This window comes from Natrix helvetica (genome assembly GCF_964273705.1).
Source record: "Natrix helvetica genome assembly, chromosome: 5".
NCBI lineage: Eukaryota > Metazoa > Chordata > Lepidosauria > Squamata > Natricidae > Natrix > Natrix helvetica.
Genome location: NC_138551.1, coordinates 42,767,529 through 42,787,473, shown reverse-complemented (window position 1 = coordinate 42,787,473; position 19,945 = coordinate 42,767,529). Strand labels below are relative to the sequence as shown.

The 19,945-nt window shown below is 35.3% G+C and overlaps 2 protein-coding genes across 13 annotated transcripts in view; one reads left to right on the top strand and one right to left on the bottom strand.

The window, feature by feature from the left end:
• CEP63 (centrosomal protein 63) overlaps positions 1 to 15,257 on the bottom strand; it is a 24,462-nt gene extending 9,205 nt beyond the window's left edge. Inside the window, exons 1-12 of one of the 10 annotated variants that reach the window (XM_081955915.1) lie at positions 15,144 to 15,257; positions 13,872 to 13,969; positions 12,672 to 12,740; positions 11,370 to 11,552; positions 9,789 to 9,969; positions 8,586 to 8,681; positions 6,870 to 6,992; positions 6,032 to 6,145; positions 2,601 to 2,834; positions 2,245 to 2,390; positions 856 to 966; positions 237 to 351 (exon numbers count right to left, since the gene is read on the bottom strand). In XM_081955915.1, the coding sequence (XP_081812041.1) occupies positions 237 to 351; positions 856 to 966; positions 2,245 to 2,390; positions 2,601 to 2,834; positions 6,032 to 6,145; positions 6,870 to 6,992; positions 8,586 to 8,681; positions 9,789 to 9,969; positions 11,370 to 11,552; positions 12,672 to 12,740; positions 13,872 to 13,885 (1,386 nt within the window). In that variant the 5' untranslated portion in view covers positions 13,886 to 13,969; positions 15,144 to 15,257. The other 9 variants (XM_081955919.1, XM_081955920.1, XM_081955917.1 and 6 more) reach the window with 9 other exon arrangements.
• ANAPC13 (anaphase promoting complex subunit 13) lies at positions 15,199 to 19,945 on the top strand. Of its 3 annotated transcripts, none has more exons than XM_081955927.1 (3): positions 15,199 to 15,296; positions 17,502 to 17,625; positions 19,691 to 19,945. In XM_081955927.1, exons 2-3 carry the CDS (start codon positions 17,527 to 17,529, stop codon positions 19,814 to 19,816), a joined length of 225 nt encoding a protein of 74 aa, XP_081812053.1. In that variant the 5' UTR covers positions 15,199 to 15,296; positions 17,502 to 17,526; the 3' UTR covers positions 19,817 to 19,945. The 3 variants fall into 3 exon arrangements, with proteins under 3 accessions (XP_081812053.1, XP_081812054.1, XP_081812052.1); XM_081955928.1 differs by lacking the exon at positions 15,199 to 15,296 and adding an exon at positions 15,323 to 15,541; XM_081955926.1 differs by lacking the exon at positions 15,199 to 15,296 and adding an exon at positions 15,323 to 15,549.

The following is a 19,945-nucleotide window of genomic DNA, read 5'->3' as shown; positions in this document are numbered from 1 at the left end:
CATGAAGATTACAATAATGGAAGCAATGAGTATTTTGAGTTGCAAAGAAAATAATCTTAAATTCTGGACCATCTTTTTCAATATAGTTCATCCCTCTTCTTTTAGTACCCTTTAATTATAAATTGTTTCTATGTCCACATTTCCACAATGTCAAGAAATTCCATATTGTCCCAATCTGTTTTAATGATGTATAAATTTAGCATTTTAATGTATTTATTTGTACATGAGATCCACACTTTTTTAATCTCGGTCTTGGCTTTGCACAGCTGTTCTTCAGTTAGACGAAGCTCCAGTAACTTCTCCGTTTGCTCTTCAGATGGCTGGATGAACTTTCCATCTGGATAACCCAAACTAAAGCAAAGAAAGATACATGCAAAAATCAAAAGCAAGTATTTTGTAAACAACATTATGTCAAATTTAACAAATCCAACAGATTTTTTTTGTTTCATAGTGCTTTTATTAATTTGAACTTTAACTTGGATACACATCAGTGGTGGGTTTCAAATCATGGACACGTGCAGCATGTGCGCACACATGCGCAGTGCGTGCATGTGTTCAAGTGCCTCCGTGACGCTCTGCAGAGCACCGCGCAGGCGTTGTACACGCCATGCGCCTGTGCAGAAGCGCAAAAGCTTTAAACTACGGTAAGGAGCTCGGGTGGGCAGGTGGGCCCTCTGGAGCATCGTACCGGAACGGTATCCTGAAACCCACCACTGATACACATTTCATCCAGTACTAAGGTTAAAAATTCAACAGAAGAAAATCAAAATGTGTAAATGGCCACAATACTGAAGATGTATATCATAATTCCTATATTTTCTTTTTAAATATAAAGAAATTTTTGAGGTCATGTACCTGCCATCAAGTTGAATTATGTCAACACCATCAAACTTCTGGTATAAATGTTCCTCTAATTCTGTTCCACCATAGTAGTTTTCTTTGGCTCCTGTAGCCTTTTGCAGCTGCCTAAACAAAACAAGTTAATGCTTGAAGCCTTCTAACAAACAAAGTCAATTATACCAGTTGTACAGAGAGGTATTTCTGTAGACACTCATGACATAGATGAAGATGGCAATGTGCCTTTAAAATAACTTTAATTATTTATCAAAATTGTAATAAAAGAAGTTCTACCACAATACTACATCAGTAGGTATTATCAGTCAATGACATGACAACATAACCTCTTAACAATCATCTTTTAAAATTATTATCTCAATCTGAATTGTCACTGGTCTTCCTAATATTGGAACACTGATTAAAACATTTAATTAGAACATTAAGGGAGCAGGTTTGGTTTACAGATTAGATTTTGGATTAGAGCAGGAAAACCTGAGTTCCAGTCCTGCCTTATGAAGGTATCAGGGTGACATAGAGCCACTCAGCCTCTTGTTAATTGTCCATGTAGCTGTTGGAAGTCAAAAGTGATTTGAAGTAACACACTCACAAACAGAGTGAGGTGGAATATTACTTTTTAAAATGAGGTGGTAGGCCTACTTTTAAGAAAAAAAGGAAAGGGGGAGAATTACAAAGTATGGAGAAGTAGGGAGAGTGATCCCTTCTGGGCTTCTGGTAAGAGAAATCTTCCCTTTTCCTAGTAGATTCATATGCAAGACAAGATAGAAAAGAGATCATATGGAAGGATGGCCATGCTACTATTGGTTCCCAGTCTTATCTACTTTTGACAGAAGTTCACAACAAATTTAGGAAAGAGAAAGAGCTTTAACAATACTGGAAACTTAATGAATTCAGTTAGGTTGAAATTTCATGCATGGGCTGGGCAGTAACACACATTCTTAGCACAGCAAAAATAGAGTCTCAAAAATGTGATTCACAATGCATAAAGTGGCTGAATTGGCAATTTCAAATCTAGAGAAATTGCAGCAAGGGTGTACACAATCAACAGCCAGAGGCACATTTTCACATTATAATAATGCACAAATACATTTTGAAAACTTTTCATTATCTTTGCTTTACTAGAATATTAAGAAAAAGTTCAATTTGCCAAACAAAATTATGCTGATTTTCTATAAAAACTGTTAGCTTGCTGAGTTCTCTCATACAGGCAACAGTTGCATTGACAATCAACATAAAGGCATCCATCTGTTTTCCTACTAACAAAAATATCTGAAAATATTTTAAATTATGTTATAAATCTAAGTAATCATATTTTCTCTTAATTAAAGAATAATGACATATTGCACAGTAATCTAAGTTCAATATTTTCCTCAATATTTGGAGACCTACTTGATAAAAGTTTCTTTCACATTCAGAGTTTCAGTCAGTTTGGACAATTCTTTCTGTAACTGTTCATGATAATTCTGTAAATTTGTGATGAAGTCCTCCTGAGACAGCAGAGTGGCCCTGAGTTCCATCTTTTCATCATGCATAACCTTCAAAGGAGAAAATGAAACTCAATAGGAAATAAATATAACATATGAGATTAAATTTACCTTTCAATAGAGAACACAATTCCTTTCTTACCAAACTGTGTTTCCTGCTTAGCCTGGAATGCTAGAACAAAGTGGCTAAATAATAATATTCCAAATAATTACTATGACACACTTCGTATTATTCAGCTTCCAAGCAATTCATTCACACACCTCTAGGGAGTTCCGGGAAAGTTTCAGCTCGTGTAGAAGCTTTTGTTGTTCTGCCAGAATCTTCTGGTTAGTATCAGTCAAATCATCTACTCTTATACTCAGCCTCTCCAGTTCCAATTCATTGGCACAAATAGTGTCATTAGCTCTTTCCAACTTGCTGGCTAAATGATGGATTTCAGATTGGCTTGCCAGTTCCACAGATTCAAACATTTGCTTCCGGCTGCATAGTTGAGTCTATGAAGTAGAAAGCATTATTCTGTTAAAATTAAGCAATATCTTTCAAGAATAAAAATTAAGTTGGATGCAGATGTTGCATGTCATTCTATTTTCCAATGTGAGCAGATTTTTTTTCCAAAGCTTATTTCCATTGTAGAAATAAGGAATTGTGGCTAGAAAAATTGCTCAGAGCTACTCAGCATATATTTAACTCTATCAGATCTTTAACTGTCCACATCCAATTAAGAATACCATTCTATTAGGCCAAGGAGATACATGACCACCTCTGGATCCCATTATCTCAGTTTTGGTCCTTAAAAGAAAGGTTCAAAAATTGAATCTCAAAGATTGAATCTCAGAAGAGTTTTGAGAATTTCTGAAATGAAGAATGGCATCAGGCATTGTTCTAGGCTTCTTCTCCATGAGATATTTAAGTGCCTCCAAAGCAAACAAAAGTCCAACTCAAACTAGAAAAAGGGTTATTCCTGTAAAAGATTCAATACCAGGGATAATGAGACATCTGAGGCAACATTCTTATTTTTCCATGTGAGCAGAACTGTAGATTAGAACAGTTACAAATTCCGGATGATTATTGCAAGCAGCCAAAATTTCTGGACTAATTCAGAATAATTGACTAAGAGGCTTCCCATACATTAAAAGTAAAAAATAAATACACTGCAAATGACATAAATGTAAATAAACTTATTTCAAAAATAGAAGTTACTGTTACAGGACTTATTTTAAAGGCAGAAATATTGCATACCATTTTTTATTCCTGCTCACAAATTTATAATTTTTTCCTTATGCTCTACACCTTTCAGTTCTACTATAAAACTGAGAAAATCAATGTGCTTGGGCTGTAGAGGAAGCAATCAGAAATTAATACAGCACAGAAGGCTAATATGCCTGTGATTGTCAAAATAGTAGACATTGGGAGAGCACATGTGAGCTGCCACAAGAGAAAAAATATTCTTGCCAAATTTTCTTTTTATTACCTATTAGTGTTGACCATGACACTAATTTTATGGGGGCTAGGGACTTTTAAAGATTTGCAAAAGCAAATATTACAGAACATTTTTTTTTGTCACTGATTTATCAAGTCAAGCAAATTACAGTTTTCAGAAATTCCTGAGATTTCTGTTAGAAGAATTGTTGGGGTCAAATTACAATCCCCTGACCTCAATACATCTTCACAGGAAAAACTCTTTGTTCATTCAGAAAACATTTAGAAGACCAAAGCATGCCAGTATGCTGAGGAAAGATACTGGGATGACATAAGCAGAGCTCTGGGAAAGCAATATAAAGTAACGCCCTGGAAAGAAACAGAGTTCTCCTTGAAATACTGCCTTTTTCTTCTTTCGAAACCCAACTGTCTTTGAAGTCTTTGCCCCAATACCTCATAGCTACACCCTACTGGCCCCACTGACTTTATACACACATGATGTGTTATATACATGAAATACGTAGTTGCTCTTCCCCATCACATATGTATATTCTATTTTGTATAAGTTTGTAATAGGAACAGTAACCCCGCCCTTTAGATTTATCAACAAAAACAATTCTGTAATTCAATGTAATGTGTCCCTAAAATATTCTAAAACAACATTTGCTTTACCCAAATTTGCATCAGAGGATCTGATTCCCCCAATGCTACTTTTCAACGGACACTGAATGGATCTGTTTTCCGGACAATCGGAATAGTATCAGCAGAGTTCTACAGAGTAATTATGTATCAAATCACAGACACACACACACACACACACACACAATCTAACAAAGTAACAAATAAATCAATAATAAATCAATTTTCTGCTGGACAAACAAATGTTTTTATGGAAAACCTTCATTATTAACTTTCCTGGCTACAATCATTCCAGAAACATGAATGTGGCAAATACCCAGCTGAAAATAAAAATGTCATTTATTATTTTTCTATTAACTTGTCACTAACAAAAGTATACCAGGCAAAGTTCTCTGAAACCCAGTTTTAAAAGAACGCCAAGAACATCAAGAACTCAGGCATAACTTCCACAAGGCATTTGTTTTAAAAAGACACACTTTTCCCCCAAGCCATTCTGTCAGCATCTGCCTTTTGCAAAGCCACCATCAGTGTCAGCTTCAATCCCATCACAGCCAATTTCTGCCATGCAGAACTTCTATTAAGTGGAAAGCTCCCAGCAAGAGCTTCTTAGCTGTCACAGCAAGCATTTTCGCAGATGGAACCTCATCTGTTAAACTAAACCACAGTAGCCTTAAGCCAACATACAGATTTTTTTTTTTAAGAAACTGTGAAAGTCTGTTTTTAACCTCATGAGAAATAAACAACAGAACTTAGGATATTTGGTTATGTATCACATGCATATTTTGTAAGACACCTATACTATTTATGAAAAGCATTGTTTGCATCTATTGCATATACTGCAGCCCATTATCACGCATTTAGTTGCTACAAAGCCTTTATCAAAATAATTTTTAAAAATCATACTATTTGGTTTCCCACCCAAAACATTGTTTGGAAACTTAATAGCAAAAAGGACCAGTGTCTATTAGTTACTGAACAGATTTTACATTATTTCCTGACTATATGCACAGTGCTGCTTAGAGGTTTATCAACCTTTTTGAATTTTCTGTATGTCTGCATAAATATGACCTAGAACCAGTGGTGGGATTCAAATTTTTTTACTACTGGTTCTGTGGGCAGGATTGGTGGACATGGCATTGCTTGGTAGGTGTGGCTTGTTGGGCGTGGCAGGGGAAGGATACTGTAAAATCTCCATTCCCTCCCCACTCCAGGGGAAGGTTACTGAAAACTCCTCCTGGGACTCAGGAGGCAGAGAATAGATGAGGGCGGGGCCAGTCAGAGGTGGTATTTACCGGTTTTCCAAACTACTCAAAATTTCCGCTACTGGTTCTCCAGAACTGGTCAGAACCTGCTAAATACCACCTCTGCCTAGAACATGTGATCTATTGTCTACACAAATCATAAAACTAGATATAGAGAACCCAATTAAACAAATGAGTCAAAACATTATGTTAGTTCATTTATTTATAGAGGAAAATGACTAATGTAGTGTACTTATAAGCACCACTTTACATACTGAACAGAACAGGATTATCCCACAAGAGACTCACTTAAATGGTTGCCTGAATAAAAACTCAAGATTGCCATAAATTCTTTCCCGGTCTTCCCAGCAAACAATTCAACTTAACTGTACCTGAACTAGCTCAGACTTCTCAGCTAAAGCCTTCCTCTGTGCTTCCAATGAAGCAACTTGCTGCTGGTACTGCAGGCGCTGCTTTTCCCAATCTAAAGACTTTTCATGGAACTCCTAGAAAAGATAATGACTATTTATTTACAATCTGGATGCTTAACAGTATTCTGGAGTTCCTTTCAAGATTAAATTAAATTCTGATATTAAGTTATTGAATACTATTGGCTAACTAGGCTTAACAGTTGGTTTTAAGGAATTAACATTCTGATTTCCAAAGAAACATTACAAGTAGCATATACCTTGCAAGTATGGTATAGCAAAAATCTGATAATGTATATCAGAAGCAATGCTGAAGAATTAATGACAGAAAGACAGTTTGGATAAAAGAAGGGATTCTGCTGAAGAATAGAAGGCTCTTAAGGTTAGAAAGATATAACCTGATATTTGAGTGGCATGAATCTAAGGAGCAGGTGGCGGACCTCATAAACATAAGGACCCTGTCTATTTCCTCAGGCGCAACAGAATTAAACTGTTCCAAGACAACTAGGCAGGTATAACTGTACCTCAGTCATCTCCCTGGGACCTATACCAAAGTTAGAATCCACATTGGAACTTACATTTAGGAAGCATTAGAAAAAATAACATGGTGGTGGATCACGGTTAAATATACTTTTTTTTTTTACTGAGCAATTATGTGAAACTAAGAAGCATATTAATTTCATTTGGACTTAGGTAAAGGTCTCAAAAGTTCCAAATTTTTTAAAAAAACTTGAGATTATTCCAAGCTTATTCACACCTACTTGAATTGATAAATTCTGATCAAGACCATTTTCCCACCTACCTCTAATTTCTTGGTCAGAATCTTTATTTCAGACTGATCCTCCTCTTGGCTCTTGGAAGATTGCCTAGTTCCTTTTAACTGTTTCTTCATCAATTTTTCATAACTTCTTTTCAACCTAGCTAGCTGGAAAAAAGAAAAATAGTTTTGAGCATAAATACTAAAACAGAAGAATACATTTTTTAAACAACTGGCCTGTTTTCAATGACCAGAAAAATTCATATTTATAAAGTAAATTAAGAAGAACTATGAATATTTCTGAAATGTTGCAGAAACTGAATGGACTGATAGTCAGGAGTTCTTATCATGGTTTTATTTCAGTGAAATGTATAACAAGTACAAATTAACCACCTTTCATTGAAAATACAGAAAAGAAAGTAAATATCTAAAAATTCCAAACTTAACTGTCATCAAATCAAGCATAAACAAAAGATCAAGAAAAGAGAATAGAAATAGAATAAATATAGTTTAAAAGTTTTTAAAAATAAATAAGAAAGCAATATTGCCAATGAACTATGAATAATTTTATATTTCACTTCAAACAGTGTGTAAGATGAGTATTTTATTTAAATCAAATTTCTTTAAGATGAGTATTTTATTTAAATCAAATTAGCCTGCTATAAGAGTCACACTGTTGATGGTAAAAAAAGAAAGTGGACGTTGCACAAGGATTTCATTTTTATCGTACTGATCAATAACCATAAACAATCAACAGCAACTTGGGATACTACAAATAGACATAATTATTCTTATAAGTGAAAAATAGGATATGAGGAGTATCCCATTATTGGATTTTAATTACTATTAGGAATTACTAGTGCTTTTAAACCTTATTTTATGTTCAATTGTGCTGTGATTCCAGCTGCCACACATTCTAAAGATCTGCCACTGAACTTCAATTTAGCGCTATGGAATCCTTCCTATTTTCCTGGAGGGACCCCCTAAGCAAGAATCGTTATTCATGAAATAATGTCTTCAACTTGCAAAAAGAAGAACAGAAAATTTAATTTCATCAACAGCCCAGAGCAGGCCTGAACACTGTGTGGTCTCTGCACCTTGAGCATCCCACCATCTTTTTTTTTTAATGTCAATAAATTTGCCAGGGCTGCTCAAAATGTGCATAATTTAAAGCCCCTAATGCTTCTAGGTCTACCAGCTCCAGCGCTACCATTCTTCTACTAGCCACCAAACAGCTAATTGATGCACCAGGTATTTCTTTGGGGTCCCTATGATTTTTAATTTATCAATGTGGCCCTTTCCCCTAACAAATTGTGTAGGCCTGGCCTAGAATAAAACAAAACTAACTCTCCAGGGGAAAATTTAATGCACTACTAGTCACATCAACAAATAAAGAGAAAGCAAAGCAAAAAGCACAAGCTGAACATGAAATGACACTACAGCTTATGAAATTTTACACTGAAATAGTTAAAATAATGGCAAACCTTTTAGTTTCTTATTTTGGAAAAAAACTTTCAAAATACAGAAATGCACAGACTAAATTTAAAGAAAATAATTCATCACTGTCTTTTGTTATATGGAAAGTGGACTCACTCTTATTCTAAATGTTTGTCTTTATCATCTGAAATCAATCCATATTCTTTGATTTCAATACCTATATGTACAGATATTCAAGCCTCCTTTCATCTGACAGATATGATTATGAAAAAACCCGCTTTACATTTTGGTCAAGACATTTCAGCTATCTTTCAAAGAGCTCACCTCATTTTGGACTTTTGTTAATTGACGTTCATATTCTATAGTCATCTCACGATTCAGTTGCTCCATCTCATCTAATCTCTGGCATAATATGTCAGTCTGTAGGATAATAGTATAGAGCTTAATACAGAAAAGTCTATCTGAGAAACATTACTTGGACAATGGGATGGAAAAAGAGCAAACCTATGGAGCCACAGAACTAAATATATAAATGCCCTGACAAATAACAATCCAGCAGCGTCAAAACTCTAAATTAGTAAAGCAGACCCTTTTACTCTCCCTTCTCCCTCCCTATACCATTTATTTGCCATGATAAGGAAATGAATAAACAAGGTTATTTTCTAAATAGAAAGTAAAACTCTGAACCAATCTTCAGAATCATTTGCTGATATAACATGAGTAAAATTAATTTTCCATATTTAAATAAGAGATGAACAAAACTGGTGGGACATTATCATAAAGAAGTCTTCCTACAAATATTTTATGAGTCGATGCATCCATAGTGTTCTCTTTAAGAAAGGATGTGTGACACTGAACTTTTCTACTATACTATCGATTTATAGCATATCCAAAACACCACCCAGTCACTTTTTGTGGAATGGATGGCCATACAAATCTGATAATAAATCTCATCACCACATCCAACCAAATCACCAAAGGCAAAATATATATTGCTGCAGGTCTCACTATAAATCCCTCAAATGAAAAAGTTCTCAGAGCCGAGTGCCATTTTTGGACAGATTGCATTTGAGATAGAAAGACAGATAGAAAGTTTTTCTTGGCTATTGGTGTTATGGTCTTAATCTTTACAATATTTTATCAATGGCCAGGTAAATGGTTTTGACTATAAAGTGTGAATCAAATCATGATATAATAAATAACATATAAAACCTTTCAATAGAGAGAGAACAAATGAAAAAAACAGGTGTAAAAAAATAATAATGGTGAATCCACCACTTTAACTGTATCAAATGAATACCATTCACATACTATTTGCAGATTTCTCAAACTATGACTAGTGGATACACTTTATTTGACAGCATTTTTACTTAGGGACCAATCCCTTTAAATGTCCTCCAGAAATGTTCAAAGATGGGGATATTGATGGGGTCAATATCTATAGTGGATTTTTTTCAGGAAAAAAGGGGTAATGTCTATTGAATCTATTTAAATAAAATGAGAATTACATGAAGTTCATAGAGATACCTCTCTGCGTTTCTCCTCTGCTGCATTTTTGAGGGAAGACAGCTCCTGGTCTCGGAGTTCTAAACAAGACTCCAAAGCCTGAGTTTGAGTATCCCATTCAGCTTTCTTGTGAGCCACCATGATATCTATCTGCTTCATCAATTCTTGCAGCTCTGCCTCACATGAAGTCTGGAAACTTCTGCTGTCAAGAAAACAACTTGATTGATGGCACAACTATCAAAAAAACTGATATTAGGTAAGCAAAGCTTTCTTCATTTTTTTCTCCAAGATTAGCCCCTAGCCATTGGTAATATTCTATAGCAGAGTGATGTAGCAGATTTAGATTCTCATTCAAAAAGATGCTTCAGAGTATACAAAAATACAAACATAATATCCATCCATAACTTCTTAAAGCAGCTATACTTTTTTTCCTGGTATTGTGCAGCTGCACAAAATAAGTATAGATGGTTCTTGTTTAACAATCACTTGTTGTTGTTTTTTGTTTTTTAGATGAACAGAGAGGAATCTTGTAGGAGCAGACCACCTCTGTGTTTATTTTCCAAACACTCAAGCAGTTCTTGAAATTCTTAAAAAATAGAAGGCCATTTCCACGACGGGGCATTAGAACTGTGTGACTGCTGCCAGCAGCCAGCAGTAGAGGATCATGTGTTAACAACCATTCAAAGTTATCACAAAGCTGAACAACTGGTCCTTGTAATAGTGCTGGTAACAGCATCCATGGTCACGTCAACAGCATTTTCAACCTTCAGTGCTGGGTTCCGACAAGCAAATTCAATGGGGAAGCCAGCAAGAGATTGCAAATGGCGATGTGCCATTGCACTTAATGACAACATGAGATTTGTTTAATTAGAAGTGTCGGAACTGCCATCACTAAGCAATGCAGTCATGTGACATTGAACTTTGGGGGAGGGAAACTTCAAACCTACTGCAGACAAATGGAAAAAAAGTTAATTTGATCAGAAAACCCAATTACAGTTAGTGGAAATGAATGTCTCAAGCTTTTCAAAACCTTGACTGGAGATTTTAGTTCTTTCAAAGCAAAGGCATAGCAAACACATAAGGAAACATATTATTGTCTTAATCAATAGAAAACAATTTACAGTGTAATTCTACTCAAATAGCAGATCTAAAATGAATGAACCAACTGAACAAATTCAAAATGCAGCTAGTTTGTTATACAAGCAAGCTGAAAACAAAGAGGAATTGCATTTTTTTCCTTTCCTGCTTATTTTCGATTATAGACTTTTTAAAAAAAACCTCTCATTGCATTCAGTAGAAGGGAAATTGTATAAAACATTCACTGCTGAAACATCTTAAGCATACCAGAAACATTAACTTGCAACAGTGCTGTCCTAGAATCTGTGAATTCTAATTGTGTCTCAGTCTTACCCATGACACGATACTCATTTTTACTTCTACCAATGTTACTTCTACCAATTTTGACATCAAAATGTAAGAGATTCAGATTTTTATACAGGCTGAATTAGAATATTTAAGGTCCAAATGTGAGATCTAATATCCCAGTGAGCATAAAATTGCATCTTTTGTGTTTTCAGGTTCTCTACAATAATAGCCTCCAACCTTTTGAGTGCCAGGGGCTGGTTCCATGCTGAGTGATTTTTCCGTGGACCTGAGGAGGCATGATTTTGCATGCTGCCTGCATCCCGCACATGCACGGATGGGGCTTCATTCATTTGCACGACCCAGTTTCTGGCGCACCACAGACCAGGGCCAGTCCATGGCCTGGCGCTGGGGATCCCTGCTCTACAAGAAAGCAGGATTTTTTTAAAACTTCTATAGTAAAACAAATATACACCTACTTCATTAATTACTCTAAATGAGACCTGGGCCTTTCATGCCCCCCAATTCACATCTGTCATTTATTTGAACCTGTCCAGCCTGTATGAGGTCAATCGGAAATTAAAAATCAAATGTGAATAAGTGCACTGCAAGGGACTGGAGAAGTACGTTGGATCCATCTCGGCACAGTTGCCATGTGCTCCTTTAGTTGGCTGGTGGCCATGGGCGAGGAAAGCATTTTTCTGCACCTGCATAGCACTTGCTCCTCACCTGGAACAGCCTCAGGAATTGAAGTGATGGAGTTTGAGACATCAAATCAGGTTATATTGGTTTGGCATTCCACAAGAGTCTCAGTTTCTCATGTGGCCCCTTGGCAAAATTAATTACCTATCCCTATTCTAAATTGTAATAGTGATCTCTGGAATTATAATAGGTGCACTCAACCTCCCTATACCTCTCCACAATTATGATTCCCATAGAGTATTATTTTTTCATTATTATCAGAACTATAAGTATAATTATAAAAACTTTCTGAAACTGAAGATAACTGATATGTGTTCTAAAATTAGAATAACATAATAACTATTCTTAGTTCTACATAGCTAATTCCTAAGGAGAATTGCTTTACATTGAGTGCACTTAGGTGCGCATTAAGATGGCTTACATATCTCTCTATAATTAGCCTGCATTAATCTGTACAGCAACTTTAAAAGATAAGTATAGTACTACTGTTTTAAACGCCCTTTGCAGTTGCATTTAAACAAGCTATTAAGAAAGAAGCGAAAACACAGCTGTTTCTGAATTTAAAAAACTTTCTTTAAAGTTTATTTAAAATAATACTTAACAACACCATGGTTAAATTGGTTTACTTTAGTAAAAAAGGATACAAATTATAAATGAATGCACATTTCTTCTTCTTAAATTCAGAATTTTTGTATTGGAATGGAAAAAAAAACACTCCAAATTGGTGCATTTAATAAATGTGGCTTCTACTGACAATTTGGGAAAGGAGGAAGCTAATATGTTTTTGCTTTGATATCTAATGTTATTTTAATAACATTCCCAAAAATAGCAAATACACACCTGCCATGTCTTCGGGTTTGCATTTTTTCCAACAATGCCTCCATCCCGAAATCACCTCCCTTAAAGCTGCTGGGGGAGAAATGAAAATTGTGGTACAGTAAGCTATCATAATTTCTACTTCTATCACACTGAGAGGACACAAGACACTTGATAAATGATATACACCCTACAATTAAAAAAGGGGAAATCACTGAAGAACTACACAATTTATGGTAGGGAGTAGTTAACCTTTCAATAGCTTTATAGACTAAATATTGGGAAGACTATAACTTATAGAGTCTATAAACTAAAAATAATACAAAAATAAACTAGCAAACAACATTTGCCAAAACTTTACCTAAGCAAGCTTTATTTCATACTACATTGCCATAGAAGTATAAAATTAAGGGTTCTAAGGTAGCCTTAAAGCTATTCATAAAAATGTATTTGTTGCAATTATTTTTGCTTTGTGTCTCTTTCTTTTTCAAAACAAGAAAAGGCATCACCGACCCCAAACCATGCACTGTAGTTTATTTTCAGATCGAAGAACTACAAATGACTCAGGAGATGTTTCTTTTAAGAAATGTTGATGTATATATGCAATATCTGGACTAAAATGATTTTCACATGCACAACAGTTTTATAGTATTTTTACAGCAAAACTCCCAATTGATACTAAGACTAGAAACCTGAGATATCAGGAGCAAGGACACAGCTTTTATAAGACTACAGACTGGTTCACAAAATCACCTAGCAAAATTTAGCATCTGACTTATCCCATTGAAAAATTGCACCATATGAGCCAAAACACCTATCCCTCATTATTTGTGAGGAGCCATTTATGTTAGGATTTTGCAGACGTTTAAGTTATTTTTACTGTGATTGTAGATATATTATTTAATATATTTATTTTATTGCTTTTGTATTATTTTAACTGATCTTAGCTTATTACTTCTTCATTTTGATTGTTGTTGGATTGTACCTTGCTGAAAGGAATAATTTTGGTTTGTACTTTTAAGTATGTAAAGAATCCACTGAAAGAGTCCACTGAAAGTCTTATATGAATACTGGAAAGAGCTTGCATACCTGTTCCCTTCACCCTAAAATGGCTATATTTAGTCACCTATATGTAAAAAAGACTGCTTAAGTTTGCCAATAAATTGTTAAGACTGAACACTAAATACTTACTCCTTAATAAAATATCTTAAATTCAGAATTTACCTGAAAGTTGCCATCTAGTATTCAATATTTAGTGTAAACAAAGACATCATTCCATTTCCTCAGATTTTTTTCCTCTAAAGTCCCAATTATTTTCATTTCTGTTAAAGCAAAAAATAAATAACATATAACAATAAGAAAAATGCCTCTTAGATTTAATAACGTTTCGATTTTTGTTTTTTATTGTTCCTACTTTTCTCCATTCTTTGTTCAAATCTAAGAATCATCAGGTTAAAAACTCACCAATGGCATTTCCTAAACTATATTTAACAACAAACTACACTTTTGACTGTATCCCCAGTGTGCCTAAAAAACATATGCAGTCAGTGGTGATTGGTACATATTTATTTATTTCATTTCCTGTCAGACCATTAATGTAGCAACTAAAAAGATCAATTAATAGAGAACATGAGGTGATGGGATAAGTTGAATTGAGAGCTAGTAAAGGTTAATCTCCTAGCACATCATGGCAAAAAATATCCTCTAAAGACCCACAATAATTAATTGAATTGCAGCTGGTTTAATTAAGCTTCTAATAACTCCCTAAGTATGTACCTTCTCTTTTTTTAAATTAAAATGAATGTGAAAAAGATTTCTTTATACCGGCATATACCGTCCAAAAAAGAACATCTCTCATCTTTTTCCAAGTACTGATTAGCCAACCAACAAGAGTGCATTTTTGTTATAAATTATTAGAGAACCTTCCTACATTAAGGATTACTTAAATCAGTGAACTGAGGCTTCCTCGAATATGAAAAGAAATGCATCTTGATTTTTATTCAAAGCGTCAGGTTTTTCAAATAGGACCTTCTCAAGTATCTCTAGAATAGCATCTCAAATTATTTTTAATGTCTGCATTGGGACTTGCTCAGAAAGAATTCTTGTCTCATCTGTTGTAAAGAAAAGTAGTTGGGCAAAGACCAGTAAATGAGAGATGGGGATTGAATGCCCGCATTCGCGCGACGCTTGCACTGGGTCACGGTTTATTCATTTAATCCAACGTTCTGGATCCACATATAACATGTTGAACCCCAAGGGCTGGGTTCGCATCACTCAGTAAGAGAAAATGAATGAGGTCGAACCGACTACAGAGGATTAAGAGAACGGAAAGCAAAGCATCAGAAAGGGAGCCAACTCGGCGGCAAATAACTGTCGCCAAGTACTCGGAACGCTTCAGAGACCTAAGGTTCCCGGGCAAAAGGAGTCGACGAAGAGCACAGACGAACAACCCGCTCCCGCTCACCACCATCCCCTTCCCCGGAGTTCTTCCGTTACCTCCAAGCCGCTCCGAGGGGAAGAATTGCGACCGCCCCGCCCACTTTCCCTTCGATCCTCTCTATGATTTAAGCCTACTAGAACCGCCTGCCTGTGACGTCACGTCCTTTCGTTCCAAAATCGCCGAACGGTGGCGGATATCTCGTGCTGCAGGTGCTGATCGAGGCGTTGGCGCGCGAGGCCAAAGGAGAAAAAAGAGCGAGAGAGAGAGAGAGAGCAGTGATGGAGGAGGAGTGGGGCGCGCAAGAGAGGGGCGGTCCCGAAATAGCCCCCTTTGGGGGATGAAGCCGAGATGGATACATTTTAGGCTTCGTATAAGGGGCAGGGAAACTGTAAGAATGTTGTTTATAGAGATTGTCAGTCATCCAGGTCGTGGTTTTTCAGGCGGCAAACTCCATGTAAGAATGTAGGTGCTGCTAGTTTCGTATGCCGGGTTTCGCGCTGTCAGGAGAGTCTTGAAGGTCCTCATGAAAAATGAGCTGTGGTTGTGTTCCTCGATAAGTACTATTTATCTGTAAGCTTTACAGTCATCCTTGTAAGATCAGTTAGGTCTTCATTAAATGGCATTTACAATCAACCCTACAACGAGACACTTGAATAGTGTGTATATATCCAGATAATTAAAAGGAATGGGAGGTTAGGAAATAGGAAAATAAAATTAAGCAAGCAGTCTGAACCCAGTTCAAACTTTCAGAAAGATGCTGACAAATTCAGAATTCCTAAGTATATCGTAGATAGGAAAGTGCTGTGACGGGCTTTATAATGGTTAAAGAACAAATGCCTTCAGATAGATATTATGTAATGTTATCCATTATGTATACCTGTATTTTCCATTATTGTCTTTTTAAAAGAAACATTACAAGCATTGATAAAAACACAATTGTTATATATTTTCTTAATACTTTTTTCCTCCTTTTTTCTACTGGTCTCTTAAAAGCTGCAATTAAGACCAAAAAAAATTGCACGGCAAAGTCTCAAAAGTATATGAAGCAGTAAATATATAAAAGTTACTGAACTTGAGAAAAAAAAACATTGGAAATGTCCAAAGATCTATATTGTTGACATTTATCTCATTATATTTAATAGGGAGCAGTTCAACACCAATTTTGAAGATTATACTAAAACAGTTTGAGAAAAGGAGAAGCACTTTGCAAAATGTTCCCCAAAAGTTTCTTGCAAACTAACTGGCCTAAAAAAAGTGGGGAGAACATGATATACAATTTTTCTATATTGGATTTTGAAAATATGTAGGTGGTATATGATCAGTGCTGACTAGCAGTAGAGGGAACTTGGTGCCATAAATATCCCAGTGTTAGAAGAAAACTAGTTCATTTCCAAGTGAGAAGAAAGACATTGGAAACCCGGAGGCTGATTAGAAAGGTAGTTTAATGGTGAAGCAGAACCACCAAGCATGTGTGATTCTGGGTAGCTGACTACATGGAGTGGAGAGATGGTTATTTATACCCTCTCTTGGGCCTTGCCTTTGAGCTTCCTGTTCCTGTGGCAAGAGCATTTATTCTATTGCTGTAGTCAGATTTCCATGGGGCCATATGGAATCATGTTTATCTGAATCAAGTTTGGTTGAACCCCTCAGGTGATTTTGTAATGCAGTGAGTCCTGCTGCTAGATAATCCTATTATCTCCTGGAGGGTCCTGTCTTAATCCCATCACCCTGGATCTGAAGGTCTTTTGTTTTATAGATAGGCTGGCCCAGTCCTTATCAATGGGCACCAAATATCTGCTGGGGGCAGGGAGCTGAAGCTCTGTGTTTCTGTCTCCCTTAACATTTCTATTTTTCTTCTAGGGGAAATACATATTCTGCCTTTTTAATACTTCCTAAAATATTTCATTCTTCTAGGAGAGGAGTGGGTGCTGACTTTCTACACCAGTAAAAGCAGTGTATGGCTCATGATGCTCATTTATGTTTCTAATACATTTTGACTTTTTAGGAATAACTTTATCAGATAAGGAGTTTAGCAAGGACAATTTTTAAGGACATTGAAATAGATTCATATTCATGATGTTGAAGATTTCATTCAAAATATGTGTCCCTAGCAATTGTAAAATGTGTTATATTTTAAAATGAGAAGATAGACCAATATGTTTTGTATGGTTAAAATGTCATACTTTAATCCTTAGTTTCTCTTTCCTCTTATATTTAGTTTATTTTACTTAAAATAAAGCATGAAGTTTTTAAAAGTGTAAACAAAACATTATTTTTGGTTTGCTGTATTTTACAAATTCACTTTTTAAAAAACACGTTCCCTTTACTTCAGTGGAATTTTTTTGGCAGTTGGATAAAAGAGAACTACTAGTGTAGATATAGATATATGTATAAATATTTTCTTTGTATCACAGCCCTCATTATACACTGTGCAACAAAATGGACAGTGAGGTACAAAGAGATGGGAGAATTCTAGATTTGATTGATGATGCATGGAGAGAAGATAAGTTGCCATATGAAGATGTGGCAATACCTTTGGTAAGTTCCTGGATAATCAATATATTTTTCCCATTTATTTTAGACCATTTTCTCGGTTTCAAAAAGCTCTCAATGAAGCTTTTGCTAATAATTTTATTTAATCCCAGTCAAGAATTAACATTCCAAAAGCCTGATAAAGTTTCTTCCTATGAGCAGAAAAGTGAGATATAAATAGTACAAATATTTATAATAAAACTAAAGCAGCAGTGATGCAGCTGTTCTTAATACAGATATATACAAATGTAATCTTATAGATGCCACATACAGTTCTTTTAATATTTTCACCTACCTACTTTATAGCTGTTTGAAATGTTTTTAATACAAAAGTTGTGACGTGATCTATGTTTAAAGGGGATAAGCTGATTCAAAGTGTAAATTAAGAAATATGACACATATTAGCAGCTCCTTAAAAGAATTTTCATTCTCTGCACTACTTGACTCCAGAAAAGAGTATTTGATTAAAGGAGGTGTCAACAAGTGGGATGTACTGAAGCGGAAGGAGGAATTATCTTTCCTGTTTACCAATAAAAATTGCTTCAGCAAATGATAACGTGGTTTGGTTTCTGTTCATATGCCATAGTGACGCCCTCTCCTGCATGCCTCAGTACAAATGCCTAAAATTGTTTTACCTGAAACAAAATAAAAATTACAAATCATAACGCAAGCAGAGCAATTCGAGATTGGGTGGATGCACAGTTATAAATGTTTTATAAATGCAGAAAATAAAATAAATTTAAGAAATAAAATAACAGTGTTGGTTTTGTAATGGTGATATGAATAAACTATTAAATAAAATTGCAGCAAGTAAGCAAAACAGTATGTTTTCATAAAATAGTTTTGACTGCATTATCAAGAGCCATATCTTGTACTTTTGTATATTAGGAGCTTCAGTTATGTTGATATTTTTATAGCATGTATATTAACTATAACATCTTTTTTAGCTTAGTATATAATGCAAGAACCTATTTTGTTAACTCTTTAAGTTGTACAGTATTGACATATACATCAGGAAGAGTCAGTGTTATGGAACTTTTAATTTTACCATTTTATGAGTGTTTATTTAATGTACAGATAGTCCTCAACTTACAGCAATTGAGACCAGAATTTATATTGCTAAGCAATATCATTATGAAGCATTATCATTACAACTGCATCACTTAGAAATGGCAATCCCTTCAATCTCCATTGGCATAGTTAACTGAATTCCATGGTCATTAGGGAGGGCAACTTCCTACCTACTTGTCACAACCAAAGACAATGGGGAAGCAGGAGGAAGTTGCAAGCCTCAGGCTTACAAGCAGGTAAGTGGCTGCTGCCAAATGAGGGGTCGTTGTGGGGGAGGACCAGGTAGGCGCTGCACAAGTGGCCAATGCAAGCACAAATGGTCTGGGAATTTATATGGGAGAGGGAGATTTACCACAGTGACTTGTGTTCTTCCCTGCCATCTTCTCCTGAGGAAGCCAATAAGGAAGATTGCAAATAGCAGTCATGTGATTGCAGGACACCTGAAACCAGTCATAAGTACAATGGTTATTGAGTATGCAGGTGACAATGCTATGCCACAGGGGTGCTGAGATGGCTGGAATTCCAAGGACCGATTATAACCACGGTTCATTCAGTGTCATTGTAACTTCAGATAGTCGCTGAATAAGTGGTTGTAAATCAAGGACTGCCTGTATGCTATATCATCTGAGTGGTTTATTTTTCAATACATATGGGGAGAGGGAATTAATTATTTAATTAAACAAGGTGATATAACACAGATACTGAAGAATCAATAGGACACTCAATGTAATAAGCAAAATATAATTACAAACTTAATTTACAAATGCCTAGCATTTGAGCCAGTAATCTATTAACAATTGCATACATATATTCTTATGCAGGATGCACTTAAAAATATTTTAGATTTGTAATTAAAAACAAAATATTGCTTACTTTTCCATTTGTAGATTTAAAAACAAAAAATCCCCACTGAGTTTATTATTGAAAATGGAGCTTTTTTCCCCACTCAGATCTATTGTGTTTTTTTAATTATTCAATGATAAATATTTTTTATTTCCAGAATGAACTTCCAGAACCAGAACAAGACAATGGTGGAGCAACAGAATCAGTAAAAGAACAAGAAATGAAATGGACTGATCTGGCTTTGCAGTATCTTCATGAGAATATTCCTACAATTGGAAATTAATCTGTATAAATTAGCATAATTTTATTCAGATGAATTTCTTATCAGTTTTGGTTTTCAGTCTTTTGCCCTGTTAGTCTTGTTTTGCGACAGCTGATAATTAATTGTTTTAATTAAACAAGGTATTTTGTA